Raw genomic sequence first — 13297 nt, 5'->3', positions numbered from 1 at the left:
TTAGAATGGTAACCTTATAACTCCTATTTTAAGTGACTAATTGAGTTAGTTTTAGACTTAGAATTTTTCATTATAATCTTAATTTTATGCATGGTCTTGGTCCATCTAAGAGAACTTGAGATCCATTGTATTTATAAATTTAATTTATTTAATATATAAGAGTATTAAGTGCTTAAAAACTGTTTACTTAATTTAGACAATTGAAAAAATTAAAAAGAAAATGTAATATATTAGCTAAGATTTGTAATCTGAAATTTAAAGTTTAAGAGAGAAGAAAATTTTGAATTTGTAAGTTTAGTAAACTAAGCCTCACCTCATTAAAAAAAAAAAGAAAGGAAAAGAATATTTGACTTTTATCAGGAAATGAATTTTTGAACATGCCAATAGAAAAAGACTTAGGTTTTAGATTATATTCAGTTGTGCATAATAAAAACATAGCAGGAGCTTAAAAGGTTTATTCTGTCATGAAAAGGAAGTATGTAAGTAGACAATCCAGGCCAAGAACAGTGGCTTAAAAAAATCATCATTGATCAATTATAAAGACTTCAGTTTAGATTTTAAAAAACAAATAATCATTGTCCGTAGAGTAGGATCCAGCATTATGTTGTCTATAAACATGCTGACCTCATTTTACCACACAAATCTATTCCTTCTACTATATTTCATATATCATTGAGTAACACCAGTAGAGACCTGGAAGTCATCTATTAATAGTTTGATAGTCTTTATCTCTACCTCTATTGATATTAGCTTAATTTTGTGTTATATCTCTGTTATAGCACTAGCCTCCTAAGTTTGCCATCAACGTCCAATGGATAGTTATACCATTAGCCAGAGGTGCAATTCATTAAACAAAACAAGAAACTTGGACTTGACATTATAGTGATTTTTGTCTTTTTCTACTATCTTTATTAATAAACCTCATTTCTTAATATAATATATGATTGTGGTTTATTAAGATATTTAATAGCTCTTGCTATTTCAGTCGGAATGTGGAACAGGGTCTTCGAGGGCCACGCTCTACTACTGGACATTATAATACAATTAGCCGAATGGATAGACATCGTGTCGTGGATGACCATGACCATTATTCTCCAGATAGAGACAGGTAAATATGACTAACTCCTATTAAACCTTATTATAATCACTGCCTTCAGGAAAAAGGTGTTACCATAAAATATTTTCATCCTGAACTTGGGTTTTTCTTATCTTAGTTTCTAAAACTGTTATGTTTCCTTATGACCACTATGACCATTCTTATGACCACTATGTCATTTAAAGAAAAAACATTAAACAAAGCAAAAACAACCTTTTCTTTGGTAAGAAAAAAAATAAATCATCTTGCTCTTGTAGTTTTGGTCTTTTGTTAAATCAAACCAGCAAAGTGAGTGAATATGCACATGAGGTTATTAATGATAGTCATAATGAAAACAAGATGTTTTATTATTTTACCTTAACGTAACCAATTATTATATATGAAAATATTTTCATGAGACAATAGATTTTTACATTCATCATGGAAATCAATGTGACTGTTTATATATAAAAATATTGAGACAAGTCTGGTTTCTTTAGGAAACAAACACAAAAACTGATTCATGAAGAGGTTTTTCCTCATGGCTTTCAGTAAACCATTTAAGCATCTTAAAGAATTATACTGTTGATTGCTGTATTTTGAAGATTTCTCTGAATTTGTTCCATTAAATATAATATACTTGGAAGTAACATGGTATGTTTCAATACATACATTAATTGCTACTAATTTTTAAATTAAGCAAATTGATTAACTCTCTAATTCATGGTTTGAATGTATGTAAAATGAAAAATAAAACGATATTTCCCCCAAACGATCAAATGGGTTTGAGGTAAGGATTAGGAAAGAAAGCTTAATTTGCTATTCAGAGAATACTATAATAAAATAACAAGAGGACTCAGAAGTCCCTTTCTATGCATCATAAAGTAATTTTATTAAAATTCTTGGGGGAATTTTAAATCAACTGATATGAGATGTTGCTGTCAATATTTGTAAATTTAATTATTCTGAATCTAAGATTATACTCAATTCATGCTCATAATTTCGTTGTGTTTTAGCACACACTTTCAAAAGAAAAGACAGGGAATACCTTGGTCTTTAATAGTGTCAAACAAGTATTGTCTTTTGTATCTGAGGTCTAAGAAGAAATTAGGAAATGATTAAAGTAATGTCTTTATTAATGTTGAACAAAAAATAATGTAGTATTTTATTTATTTTTAATTTTTTGACTTTCATAGTTTTTTAAGTCTTTTGGGGTAATTATAGGCATGCACCTATAAAAATTTATGCTTATCAAGTACAGTAAAAGTGAAAGAAAATAGTATGTTGGCATAATTAGGAGTTAGAAGGTCATATTAAGGTGTGTGAATGAGTACTTTTATTATTAGGTTGGTGCAAAAGTAATTGCGGTTTAAAAGATTAAAAATAATTGCAAAAAACGCAATTACCTGTGCACCAACCTAATACCTAATAGAATTTTAATGAATTTGATTATTTCTGGAAATTATTCTGTATAGTAATTCATAAAATTATTGTTTCTTGAAGATTTGTTAAGGAAATGATGAGACAGGAAAGTCTGAAATGGTTTTAAAACCTTCAAGTTTATGTAAAGTTTTTCTTTTAATGAAAAATGGACTTCATATTTTCTCTGAAGGTAATACAGTCTAATCTTGCAAAATAAAAATAACCTCTAGAATTATACTCAAAAACAAAAATTGTCACTGTCATATCAAATACATAATATTTTATCAATATTTTAAGGCAAATGGCCCTAGGGTTAATGACAAAAAATTTGCTATTAAATCCTTGGTGACTAATTAATCCTTGGTATTATCTGCTATAGTCATAATTGAAATGTCATATTTTTCTTATTTACTTTATAACTTTGTAAATCTTTTACTTTAGCAAAACTGTTCAAGTAATTCAGAAATTTTGGGGGAAATTTATCCATGTGGTTCATTACTCTTTTAAAGAGTGCTATCGATTACCAGATCATAATTACTCTTAATTGTGAACTGTTTTAAATCTTTTTTGAAATAAGTTAAGCAGAATTTCATTTAAATAAGCCTATAAAACCATTTCTGTATTATTTTTGAGTTATCTGTGTAATCATTAATATGAAGAATCAAAAAGTACAGTATTATTCATGTAATCCATCACATTATTAAGCAATGTGTTCTTAATTTCTATTTTATCCTAATATTCTAAAAGATTTTCAATAATAGAATATCTATGAAAGTACTGTAATTTTTAAGTAGTATTTAAGTAGTATTTTAAGTAGTATTATAACTCTAGAACTCTACAGTTACTTTTCAGGAACAGCACTTTATAGTTAATCAATAATAATGTTGATTAAAAAGCCTAAAATAAACTTTCCTTTGAAACAGTAATCAAAATTTAGGTATTTTGAATGGTGCATTAACCTTTCTTGTCAGTAAGAATTAATGCCCTATATTAGAGTAGTATTTTATTGAAAGTACTCTTTTTCATAGGATTTGGAACCAAATGGCATTGGGTTTGAATTTAGGCTTTTTACCACTTGCTAGCTATGTATCTGTCGACAAAAAACATCCAGCCTAAGAGAAAGCTTATAAGAGTTTATTTGAGCCAAACTGATGACAATTGCCGGGATGCAAAATCGCAACGGATTGACAAAATGCTCTGCAAAATGGCAGTTTGCAGCCAATTTTTTACATAGAATCAAAGGAGGAGGGTTACCTGAAATCCACTGGTAATAGATTAAGCGGGTGGGAGAAAGCAAAACAGGGAAATCTCTGGGATTGGATAAAAGGAAATTGGAGAGACAGGTACACATAGGTGGGTACAGGATAGTTAATAGTTCTCATAGAGATGTTAATCAAGGAACAAGAATAATAATGAGGGATTCTGTACTTTCCTGTTCTGGTTCGGAAAAAGGGATTACTGACATTCCAACGATGTCATTTTAGGTGCAAAAAGACAATAGACAGGCCCACTTAAAGGCACAGATCAACTTTATGAAGGAAGCTAAAGATGTGACTTCCTGCCATGGTCCACTTAGTTATGAAATTTTTTGTGCTCACGCCATCTTATGTGGTTATTTTCAGTCTCCTGAGCTTGTCAGTTTTAATATATGGCCCCTTTTCTGACCACATATCTTTGGGAAAATTAACTTCTTTGGCACTTGATTTCCTTATCTATAAAATTATAATATTAGTACCAACTTTATAGCATTGTTGAGTGCAGTGAATGACACAGTCCCTCCATTTGCATAGGATGTACTCAAAACATGTGCCACACCCTTAACTTTTTTAAAGGATCTTTCACCTTATGAACAATTTACATTTTAATGTGCTTATCAGTTAAGCAGAATAAAGAGAACTCAGTCAATTCAGATGTGTTTTCAAAAGCTTCGTAGAGAATGTAGGACATGAGTTGGACCTTGAAAAATGAGCATATTTATTCAGGCAAGAACAAGGGCAAAGATACAGAGGCAGAACACACATATACATCAGAAAGCCCTACTACAAAGGATGAAGGACTTGGGGACATACTGGAAAGTTATGCATGAAGATAATGGCTTTTACATTGGTTTTACTGGTATTTGACATTAATTTATAGTACTTGGTTAAACTTAAGTGATATAAAAAGGAGATACATTTATTCATGTCCATTTCTTATAGGTAATATAAAAATAATTATATATCAAAATTTGATCAGATCTTTATTTTTCTGTACATCTCACTCTTATCATTAGTCAAAGTTATATTTTGTTTTGAAAGAGAATAGGTTCTTTAAATGTAATATAGAAACTCGGGTGCAGGGATATTAGCTAAAATGATGGATTGCAAAGGGTATCTTTCATCTTCCTCTCTGCTTCCCCCCTTCCTTTTTGTATGATTGTTTCTCTGGTAAGTTCTGGTAATTGCTATAACTGGGAACATAATTTTCCTGGAGCAAACTGTGTGGCTTTAGTATTAGAAGTCATTTCAAAAGCTTATTTGTTTATATGACTTAATTTACTATTGGAAGAAGTATAGAGTACTAGATAATATTCCTGTAACATGTCAGAGATATTCTGCAGTAGGAATTTTTATTTCTGTTCTAGAGGATAAAATATATTGGGTGCATGGAGTGTGTTGTTAAAAACCTTTCACGGCTGACAGCTTTTCTAAAATGAAGGGTTTATAGAGCCAAACGCTAGCCGGAAAAGGACCAGGTCATGGGCATGAAGTCTAAACGACCGGCAACAGGGCTACAGAGGAAAAACAAACGTGGGCACTTTTATACATTATGTTTTAGGGAAGAAAGATATAAGTTGTTTTATTGGCTAAAAATAAAGAAGGCAGGAAAAGGTGAAGTGGGGGCAGTTCTAGGATAGGCGCAGTCAGTAAGCTAGAGATTTACTACTTTTGACTGTGGGAAATAGTCTTGAAAGTTCATGCATAGGCAGGCTGCTGTCCTGTCTGGTGGTCCCTACAGAAGTTCATTCAAGCTATAACATACGTTCAAGAATGTGAGCAGTCTATTGTTAGTTGGCCCACGGCTATTAACTGGTGAAATTCTCTTGTCTCTTTCATTCTCCAGCCTGCTGTAATTTAATGTAGGCCATCTCAGAATTTTTCTTTTGTCAATACTTTTAGCATGATAAGAAAAAAATATAATCAGCTTTGGTAGAAAATATGTTACTTCATAAACGTTCTTCTTCTGTGCATTCTTTTAATACATTTATATTCTAAAAGAAAAATGCCCTATTATATAGATACCCGAGATACCTCACACATTTATGCCATTTCTCTATTCTTTATTAGGCAAACTAGCTAGCAGAAAGTATCAAATACATCCATAAACATTTATAGTCTTTTTAGTCCTTTCAGTTATCAATTATGAGAGAAAACACATCTCTGAAAGTTTGAAAACATAAAGTAAATGAAAGAATTCACTTTACAAAGATAATATATTTTATTTATTATATTTCAGGAATATATTTTAACATACTTAAATCATACTGAGTGTATTTTACGAACTATAAAGTTGCAAAACATTAACAATATTAAAGACAGTAGAAAGTTTTGTATAAAGTTGAGATTGTTGGAAACTTAGCTTTCAAGAACTATTGGTTAATTAAGGATGTGATATTTTATCTTCTTTTGCAATCCTTTTTGTGTATCTGGTAATTTCTAAAAGGGGACATTCAGGCTAATTTAATATAAGTGAAGGATAATTATAAATATAGTTTTGTTCTGTCTTTACAGATTATATTACTTAATAAGAATCAAAGTATATCTAGAAATTGGATCAGTAATCTAGTGCAATTCTTTGAATAGCGATATTTTTTATTAAGATTTTAGAATGTCTAACTTCATTTTTTTCTTTTTAAAATGTAATTTTTTTATTTTTTCGTTTTTGTCTTTTATGTTGAATTACTGCTCTGCTCAATTTTTTAAGAAATTTCAAACAGACTGAATTAAATGCAATTTTTAATGTAACTTATTTGTTTAACTCATTGTGTATATTCGTGACTATTCATTGCTTAAATTTTACAGTGACTATTAATTTTGGAAGCAGAATAAGCATAATTTAATGGGGAAGTGTAAATAAAGTGTTTATTCAGTTGTACCAAATGGATACAGCAAAGGACCTTGGATGCATCTCTGGATCGTGCGTGTATTTTGGTTAAGCAACATGGTTAATTTTGTATACTATTCACAGATGCATTTTTATAGTTTCAGCAGAATCTCAAGGGGGCTCATGACCAGATTATGTTAAGACGTATAGTATGACTATGGAAAAGCATATAGTAAGGGTTCTCCAGAAAACAGAACCAATAGAATAGACAGATGATAGACAGACAGACAGATAGATCGATGATAGTGAGGAATTGGCTCACACGATTATGGAGGCTGAAAAGTCCTGAGATCTGCTGCCTGCAATCTGGAGACACTTGAAATGGTGGTGTAATTCAGTTCAAGTCCAAAGGTCTGAGAACCAGGGTAGCTGATGGTGTAAATCGCAGTCTGAGGGCCAGAGAGATAGGAGATGTCCAGTTCAAAAGTGAAGCAGGGAAAAAGGGAGGAATTCCTTCTTCTTCCCACTGCTGTGATATTTAGGCCCTCACCAGATTGCATGATACCCACCTACAGTGAGGAGGGCGGTCTCCTGAGTCCACTGATTCAAATCCTAGTCTCATCTGGAAACACTCTCACAGAGACACCTAGAAGTAATGTTTAATGTGGGCACCCCTTGGCTAGTTAAGTTGATGCATAAAATTAACTAACACAAGGGAAATAAACTGATGCTTGATGAAGGTGATTCTTGCTTAATATTTTCTCTGGCTTTATAGAGACACAATTAATTGTAAGTCTCTTCAAGGAAAATATTAGAAATTGGATGATATATATATTCTACTGAATTTGAAAATTTTTAACAGGCTTTGAAGTTTACATATTTTCATTACTCTTAAATAATTTTCAGAGAAAATCTATTCCTTTTTAATGCAGTAAATCTCAACATCACAGCTATTGGGGTATTATTTCTACTCTTTGTAAAGCCAGGGGTGCCTTTTTTGAAAAAATTGTTTTCCTTGTATCCTTATGCTACATAGGTTTATAATCTTCTGTTTGCATTCCCAGAATGTTTCCATGATTATGCAAACCACTGCTCTCTTTGGAGAATAAGTTCACCATAAAAATAGTGCAATTCTGTTTTTATTTTTAGTTCAATCCAAAATGCATTTATTGAGTGGGTTAGCCATTGTGCACAGATTTAAAATAGACATTGTCCTGGTCTAAATAAATGATGCAACTAATTATAAATAATATATACCAACTAATTATACACTATGCCATCTAATTATAAAACACAGAAGACTGAAGCAGAAGCATAATACTATTGGAACAGATTGGAAAGAAAATTACTTGCTTAGGCCTATTGGAAAAGTTTTAAAAAGAAATTGGACTTTAAAAATTGAGTAGAATTTTGAAAGTTAATGAAGTACAGGCAGAGGGGGGATGATGGGCATTCTTGGCAGAATGATGAGCATGAACAAAGTCTTGGAGTCCGGAATGTACGGAATATGTTTAGAGAATCTTAGGTAGTCTTGCGTAACTAAATAAAAAGTTACGGTATGGGAGATGGGAAGTGATAGGAGATGATGATCCAAAGTAGTTTAGAACTCAATTGGCGTGCCATTTAAAGGAATATGTATTTGGTTTTTAATATGGGAAGCCATTGAAAGATTTTGAACAAGGTACCTACATGATCAGAAACGTAATTGCAAATATACTCCCTAGACAGGGTGGAAAATGAATTGGCCCAGGATAGGGTTTGGATTTAAAGAAAGGGAGACCTAATGAAAGGTATTTAATAAACATGGTAAGCCTGATTTACAACAGTGACAGAAGAAAAGGAAAAGAAGGGATAAATCTGAGTTATTTAGGGATTAGAACCAGCAAGGTTTATAAATCATTGAATGTGGAAAATAAAGAAAATGGAGGAGTTAAATTCTGAGATTTGAAAACTTGGTTTAGTAAGTAAATTTTTAAATCCTTAGTTGAAACTTGGATTACAAGAAGAGGAATAACTGAAGTATTATATTAAGTGCCAAAGGAGGATTTAAAAATTACATTTGAAACTAGAAGGGCCTTTAGAGATCATGGAGTCCTAGCTTCTGACGAGGTACCTGAAGGACTGCTGTTGTAAGTAAGGATGAAGCCAAATGGGTAGGATCTAGGCTTCTCATTTTCTGTTTACCCAGAGTCCTTCTGATTTTAATGCATTTATATATGAGTATATTTGTTTTACATAAAATTTTGTTTGGAAAAGCAAGTGGTCTTCTGCTCAAAAAGAAAATTTGAAAACTACTACTCTAGCCCCCTCATTTCACAAATGCATCACCAGATGTCTAAATAAGCAAATGTCTTGCTCAAACCTCACGGTTAACATGTGTTTTTCTGAAGTGTCTCTGTGGCACTCAAGCAGCCATGGGAAGCCCAGAAAACAACTGGAAATATGCTGTGAAACACAAAGAAAAAGCAAGGCTAATGCAATGTGAGAGTTTACTTTATACAAAAAAATAGTATTATCCAGAAAGAATGTGTTGGGATATAAAGAAGGTCAGGAACAAATCCTGGGAAACCACTGCTTCTAAAGAAAACACAGGAAGGGAATCCAGTAAAGGAAATGGATAAAGAAGCAGTTAGATAGTCCGATCCTGAATTTAGGATTCAGAAAGCCCTGAATTTGAAACCCAGTCCTGCTACTTAATATATGGCTGGGGACAAGCACTCAGAGCCTCCATGTCTCTGTCTGTGACAATACTAGAACCTACCTCAAGAGTTGTTATGAGAAGTAAAGTGAGTTAAAGTAGATAAAATTTTAATGGGGCACTTGGCGCATACTTAAGTATTAAATAAACACTATTTTTATAGCCAGAAAAAGATAATATTTCAGAAACCAAGAGAGTGTCAAGAAATGGAGATTGAAAATCAATGTCTATCTAATACCATAGATGAATGTAGTATGATGAAGATCAAGCGGAGATTAAAGGATTTTTTAGGATTTAGCAGATAACATTCACAGGATAGCTTCAAGAGAATGGCAGAGGCAGAAGTCAAATTACAGTAAGCTTAAAGCATGAATGAGAAGTGAGGGAGTACTGGCAAGAATTATAGATGTTTTTTAAGATGTTTTATGGTGAAAGAAAGTCAGAAAGATTCAACGGCTTGAGAGGAAGGCAAGTTTAGTGAAGGTTTTATTTTTAGGATTAAGTGCACTTGAGGAAAGTTAAGCAGGAGACAAAATGAATGAAGCAAGGTCATGTGGGAAGTAGAATTACGAGCAGAGGAATTTCTCCCTTTGGTGAAGAAGAAAAGTACAAGTGAAGATATAAATGTGTGTTTCCTTTATATTTAGTGGTAGAAAAATGGAAGTTGAGAGAGTGTAAGGTTGGTTTCCATTTTTTACTGAAAGAAATATAATGATCATCTGCCAAAATTAAGTGTTTTGGCAATAAAGCTTTCATGAAGATAGAAAAATTTTAAATTAGTGCTGTGCCTTAAAAGAATTCACTGCAGATGGGCCAAAAGGTCAGTGTGCTGCTTTGATCAAGCTTGTGGTAGTCATGAGGCATGAAATGCAGCAGAGCCAATAGCATGTAATAAAAATAATAAATGTAGTGAATGGATAAATGGATAGTACCCAATAAATTTAATAAAATTAATAATCAGAAATAATTTGAACCACTTTGTCCCTTCCTCACAGGAATTTATAAAGCCCTTTTAGTTATTTTTAATTGTTAATGATTGAAGAAGAAATAATTAAGTTATAAAATCTCCTAAGTATGATAAGTATTAAAAATTACCTTTTATTATTTTCTTTTTAAAACATCTGATTAGTTTATCATTTTTCTTTTCTTACCTTTCCTCCTAAAGAATAGGAAAGCATCTGTATTATATAACATTTTATATATGGTGCTTGATGTTTGAGTGATAATTGTTAAGAATTTATTTTGGGACATAATTTGTTTAAATCTCAATTTGTTACATTTTTTTGTGTTTTACTTTAGAATACTTAGAATATTTTAACCTTTAACACTGATATATTGTTATGGACATTGGGAGGAAGAAACAAGCTTTCCAGTAACAATTTTCATTTGCTTTGCTTACTATCTGCTTATCTTTTTTAATCTTACTTTTAAAAATTAAACTACTCCTTTTCATTTCTTTCCTGAGTCTCATTTATATTCTTGTTTCTGCATGCTTGCAGTCATTTTCTTACTCTACCTCGCTCCAGATACAGTCAGACCATTGAACGTCATCAAAGGGATGGCAGGTATATTTTTCTTACAATTGAGTCTGTTTGTAGAATTGCATGTGCCTGTCTACTGATGTGATATAATTCACTTCTATTTCTGTTTTTTCTATATACATATATAGTTATTAATGAAATATAGACATACCCTTATAAAATAGTAGAAAATAAAGCATAGATAAACACTTTCATTGTAGTAGGATACCAAAAATACAGCTTTTTTAAAGAGCTAGGATCATCTCTTTGATAATGCTAAAAATTTAGTTCTCCAGGAATTACAGTTAACTCTTGATTACCTAGAAGGATAGAATAACACTATTTTTTAAATATTAATTGCAGTTAACTGCCTACCTTCCTCTGCAGGGTTCCTAATTAGCTATTTAGACAGCACTGGTTGATTTGTACATATCTTGACAGCCCACTTCCCCACCTCCCTCTACCATTGAAGAGTCAGTGATTGGAAGTACTTAGGTTGAACTGATTGGCTTATGGTTACCCTGTCAAAGGTGACTGTGATCTACTTCTTGGTCATCATGGTAGATGGTTTTTGGATCCGTGAAGAATTCTGAGTCTGTGGAAAAATCCTTGTTTATTTCTACTCTACCACCATTCCCCTTATGTTGAAAGGACATATCAATTACCTGGTATTTAACAGAAAGGAGGATTAACTAGAAAAAAGGGAAAGAAGGCCTATATGTAGCGTTAGGGAGGTGAGCCATTTCAGTGACAACTTTTGAAACCTTGTAAGCAGAGAAGAGGATGGTAGTGATAGTGTGGGTTCAGCTAGTATAGCTAAGGAATTTGATGCTGTACTCTGTTGTTTCAAAGTGATTTGGGTTATGTGTGACCACTTTTATCCTATTAATTTAATTAATAGTTAAGAGTTAATAAAAGATTTTAGGAAAAAAATATTTGAAACCAATGAGTAATTTCCTGAACAGTGAATTGATGTAGATAAATGTGGAAGGAAACATAACAGATAGCATCAACAAGAAATTCCTAATAATTCAAGTTTTGTGATTTCTTTCAGTAAATGTAATTGAACTTTAGTGCCTTTCAGTTTATTATATGGTAGTGGGTATTACTATATTAAATTTTCTTTTGTATTTTCTCAGTTTCTTTTCTGTTATTTTGCTTCAATACTAAATAATTCTTCTTTGTTGTTATGTCTTTTATTTTTACTATTGCTGTATATGACATTCAGACTATTTTTTGGTTGCAATGGTTACACATTAACCTTACAAAAATATGAAGAAGTAGTTATGTAATTGTCCTGGTAATTGGCCAAGACCTGTCTTAAGGTGGGTGGCACGAATGAGACATTCCTGATTCCTGATTGCTTATTCTACTTACTTTGGTATCTCTTCATTTCAATGCGAGTTAAAATCATGCACCACATTTGGTTTTTTATATTCTACATTTTCATTTTAATTATCAATAAGTAGATTATCTGCTTCATATTATTTATTCTCTGAACAAACGAACATGGATAGAATCTGTTCTTGATCAGCTCAAGGTTGGTTATTAATTTCATAATACCAAATTCTCAACCTCAGCCTAGCTGGCCTATTTTGAAGGGGATGTTTCTGAATTGTCATTTCTACATTGATTTGGTTTATGGTCAGGAAACACAATATCATCAATATTTGCACTAAAGTAAAACACAGATAGGAAAATCAGTTTTAGAAACAAGTTATCAAACATCTTACTGTAAGATTTGCTGTCATTTAAATGATTCAGATTTGTGAGTCTAGTGTATACCTACTTCAAGACAAATTGGGTAGCTTTTATAAAAATGAAGTTCTTTACTAGTTTTTTTTAAAATTACCTTTATCATCATTATCAGTTTAATACATAGAAAAGAATGTGTATACATTTCAAAGTATAATGATAAAATGAACATCCATGAATATACTACCCAAACTGAGAACCAGAATATATGTTTATATATCATGCATCTACCTGTATGGTCCTTGCCTATTGCATCCGTGTGCTTCTTCCACAGAAGTAGTCAACTCTATACTGAATTTTAATTTTAACATTCCCTTCCTTTGCATTTTTTTAGAAGTGATTTTGATCATTGGTTTTCATTCTACTGACTTTCTGAGTTACTCAGTCCCTTTGGCCCCTATTTCAATCCACTATGAGATTCTGGGATTGTTAAAGATATGAAAATGTATCTCGTCATCTATTCATTCTCCTATATTAATTATAATGTTCTATGCTTCTTGTCTTTAACTTTGTATGTAATGTAAATGAGCAAAACCACCCCTGACTGTTCCATGTTATCATCTGTTGACCTCTTACTTGTGCCATTTTATTCACTGAAAGTTTTAGTACCTGGCTTTAGTCTTGCTCTTAATTACAATTTCTGCCATCAGCATGAGTGATGTTAACATTCACCTGAATAATCTATTTAGCACCCACTTATTTCCTTGATTGTCTCACATTGGAGGCGGTGAACTTTTGCCCCCA

At 31.9% G+C, this 13297-nt stretch overlaps 1 protein-coding gene across 49 annotated transcripts in view; it reads left to right on the top strand.

Moving 5' to 3' along the window:
- Positions 1 to 13297, top strand: part of RIMS2 (regulating synaptic membrane exocytosis 2) — a 594048-nt gene that overhangs the window by 371679 nt on the left and 209072 nt on the right. For 26 of the 49 annotated variants that reach the window (XM_088799000.1, XM_074316856.2, XM_074316855.2 and 23 more), the window contains 2 exons: positions 986 to 1108; positions 10778 to 10843. In XM_088799000.1, coding sequence (XP_088655126.1) covers positions 986 to 1108; positions 10778 to 10843 — 189 coding nt within the window. The remainder of the gene's footprint in view (positions 1 to 985; positions 1109 to 10777; positions 10844 to 13297) is intronic. The other 23 variants (XM_088799002.1, XM_088798996.1, XM_074316863.2 and 20 more) reach the window with 1 other exon arrangement.

This window comes from Rhinolophus sinicus, chromosome 6, assembly GCF_057876585.1.
Source record: "Rhinolophus sinicus isolate RSI-liver-muscle chromosome 6, RSI-T2T, whole genome shotgun sequence".
In the NCBI taxonomy this organism is placed as follows: Eukaryota; Metazoa; Chordata; class Mammalia; order Chiroptera; family Rhinolophidae; genus Rhinolophus; species Rhinolophus sinicus.
Note: the sequence above shows the minus strand (reverse complement) of the source record. Positions and strands in the feature narration are given on the sequence as shown.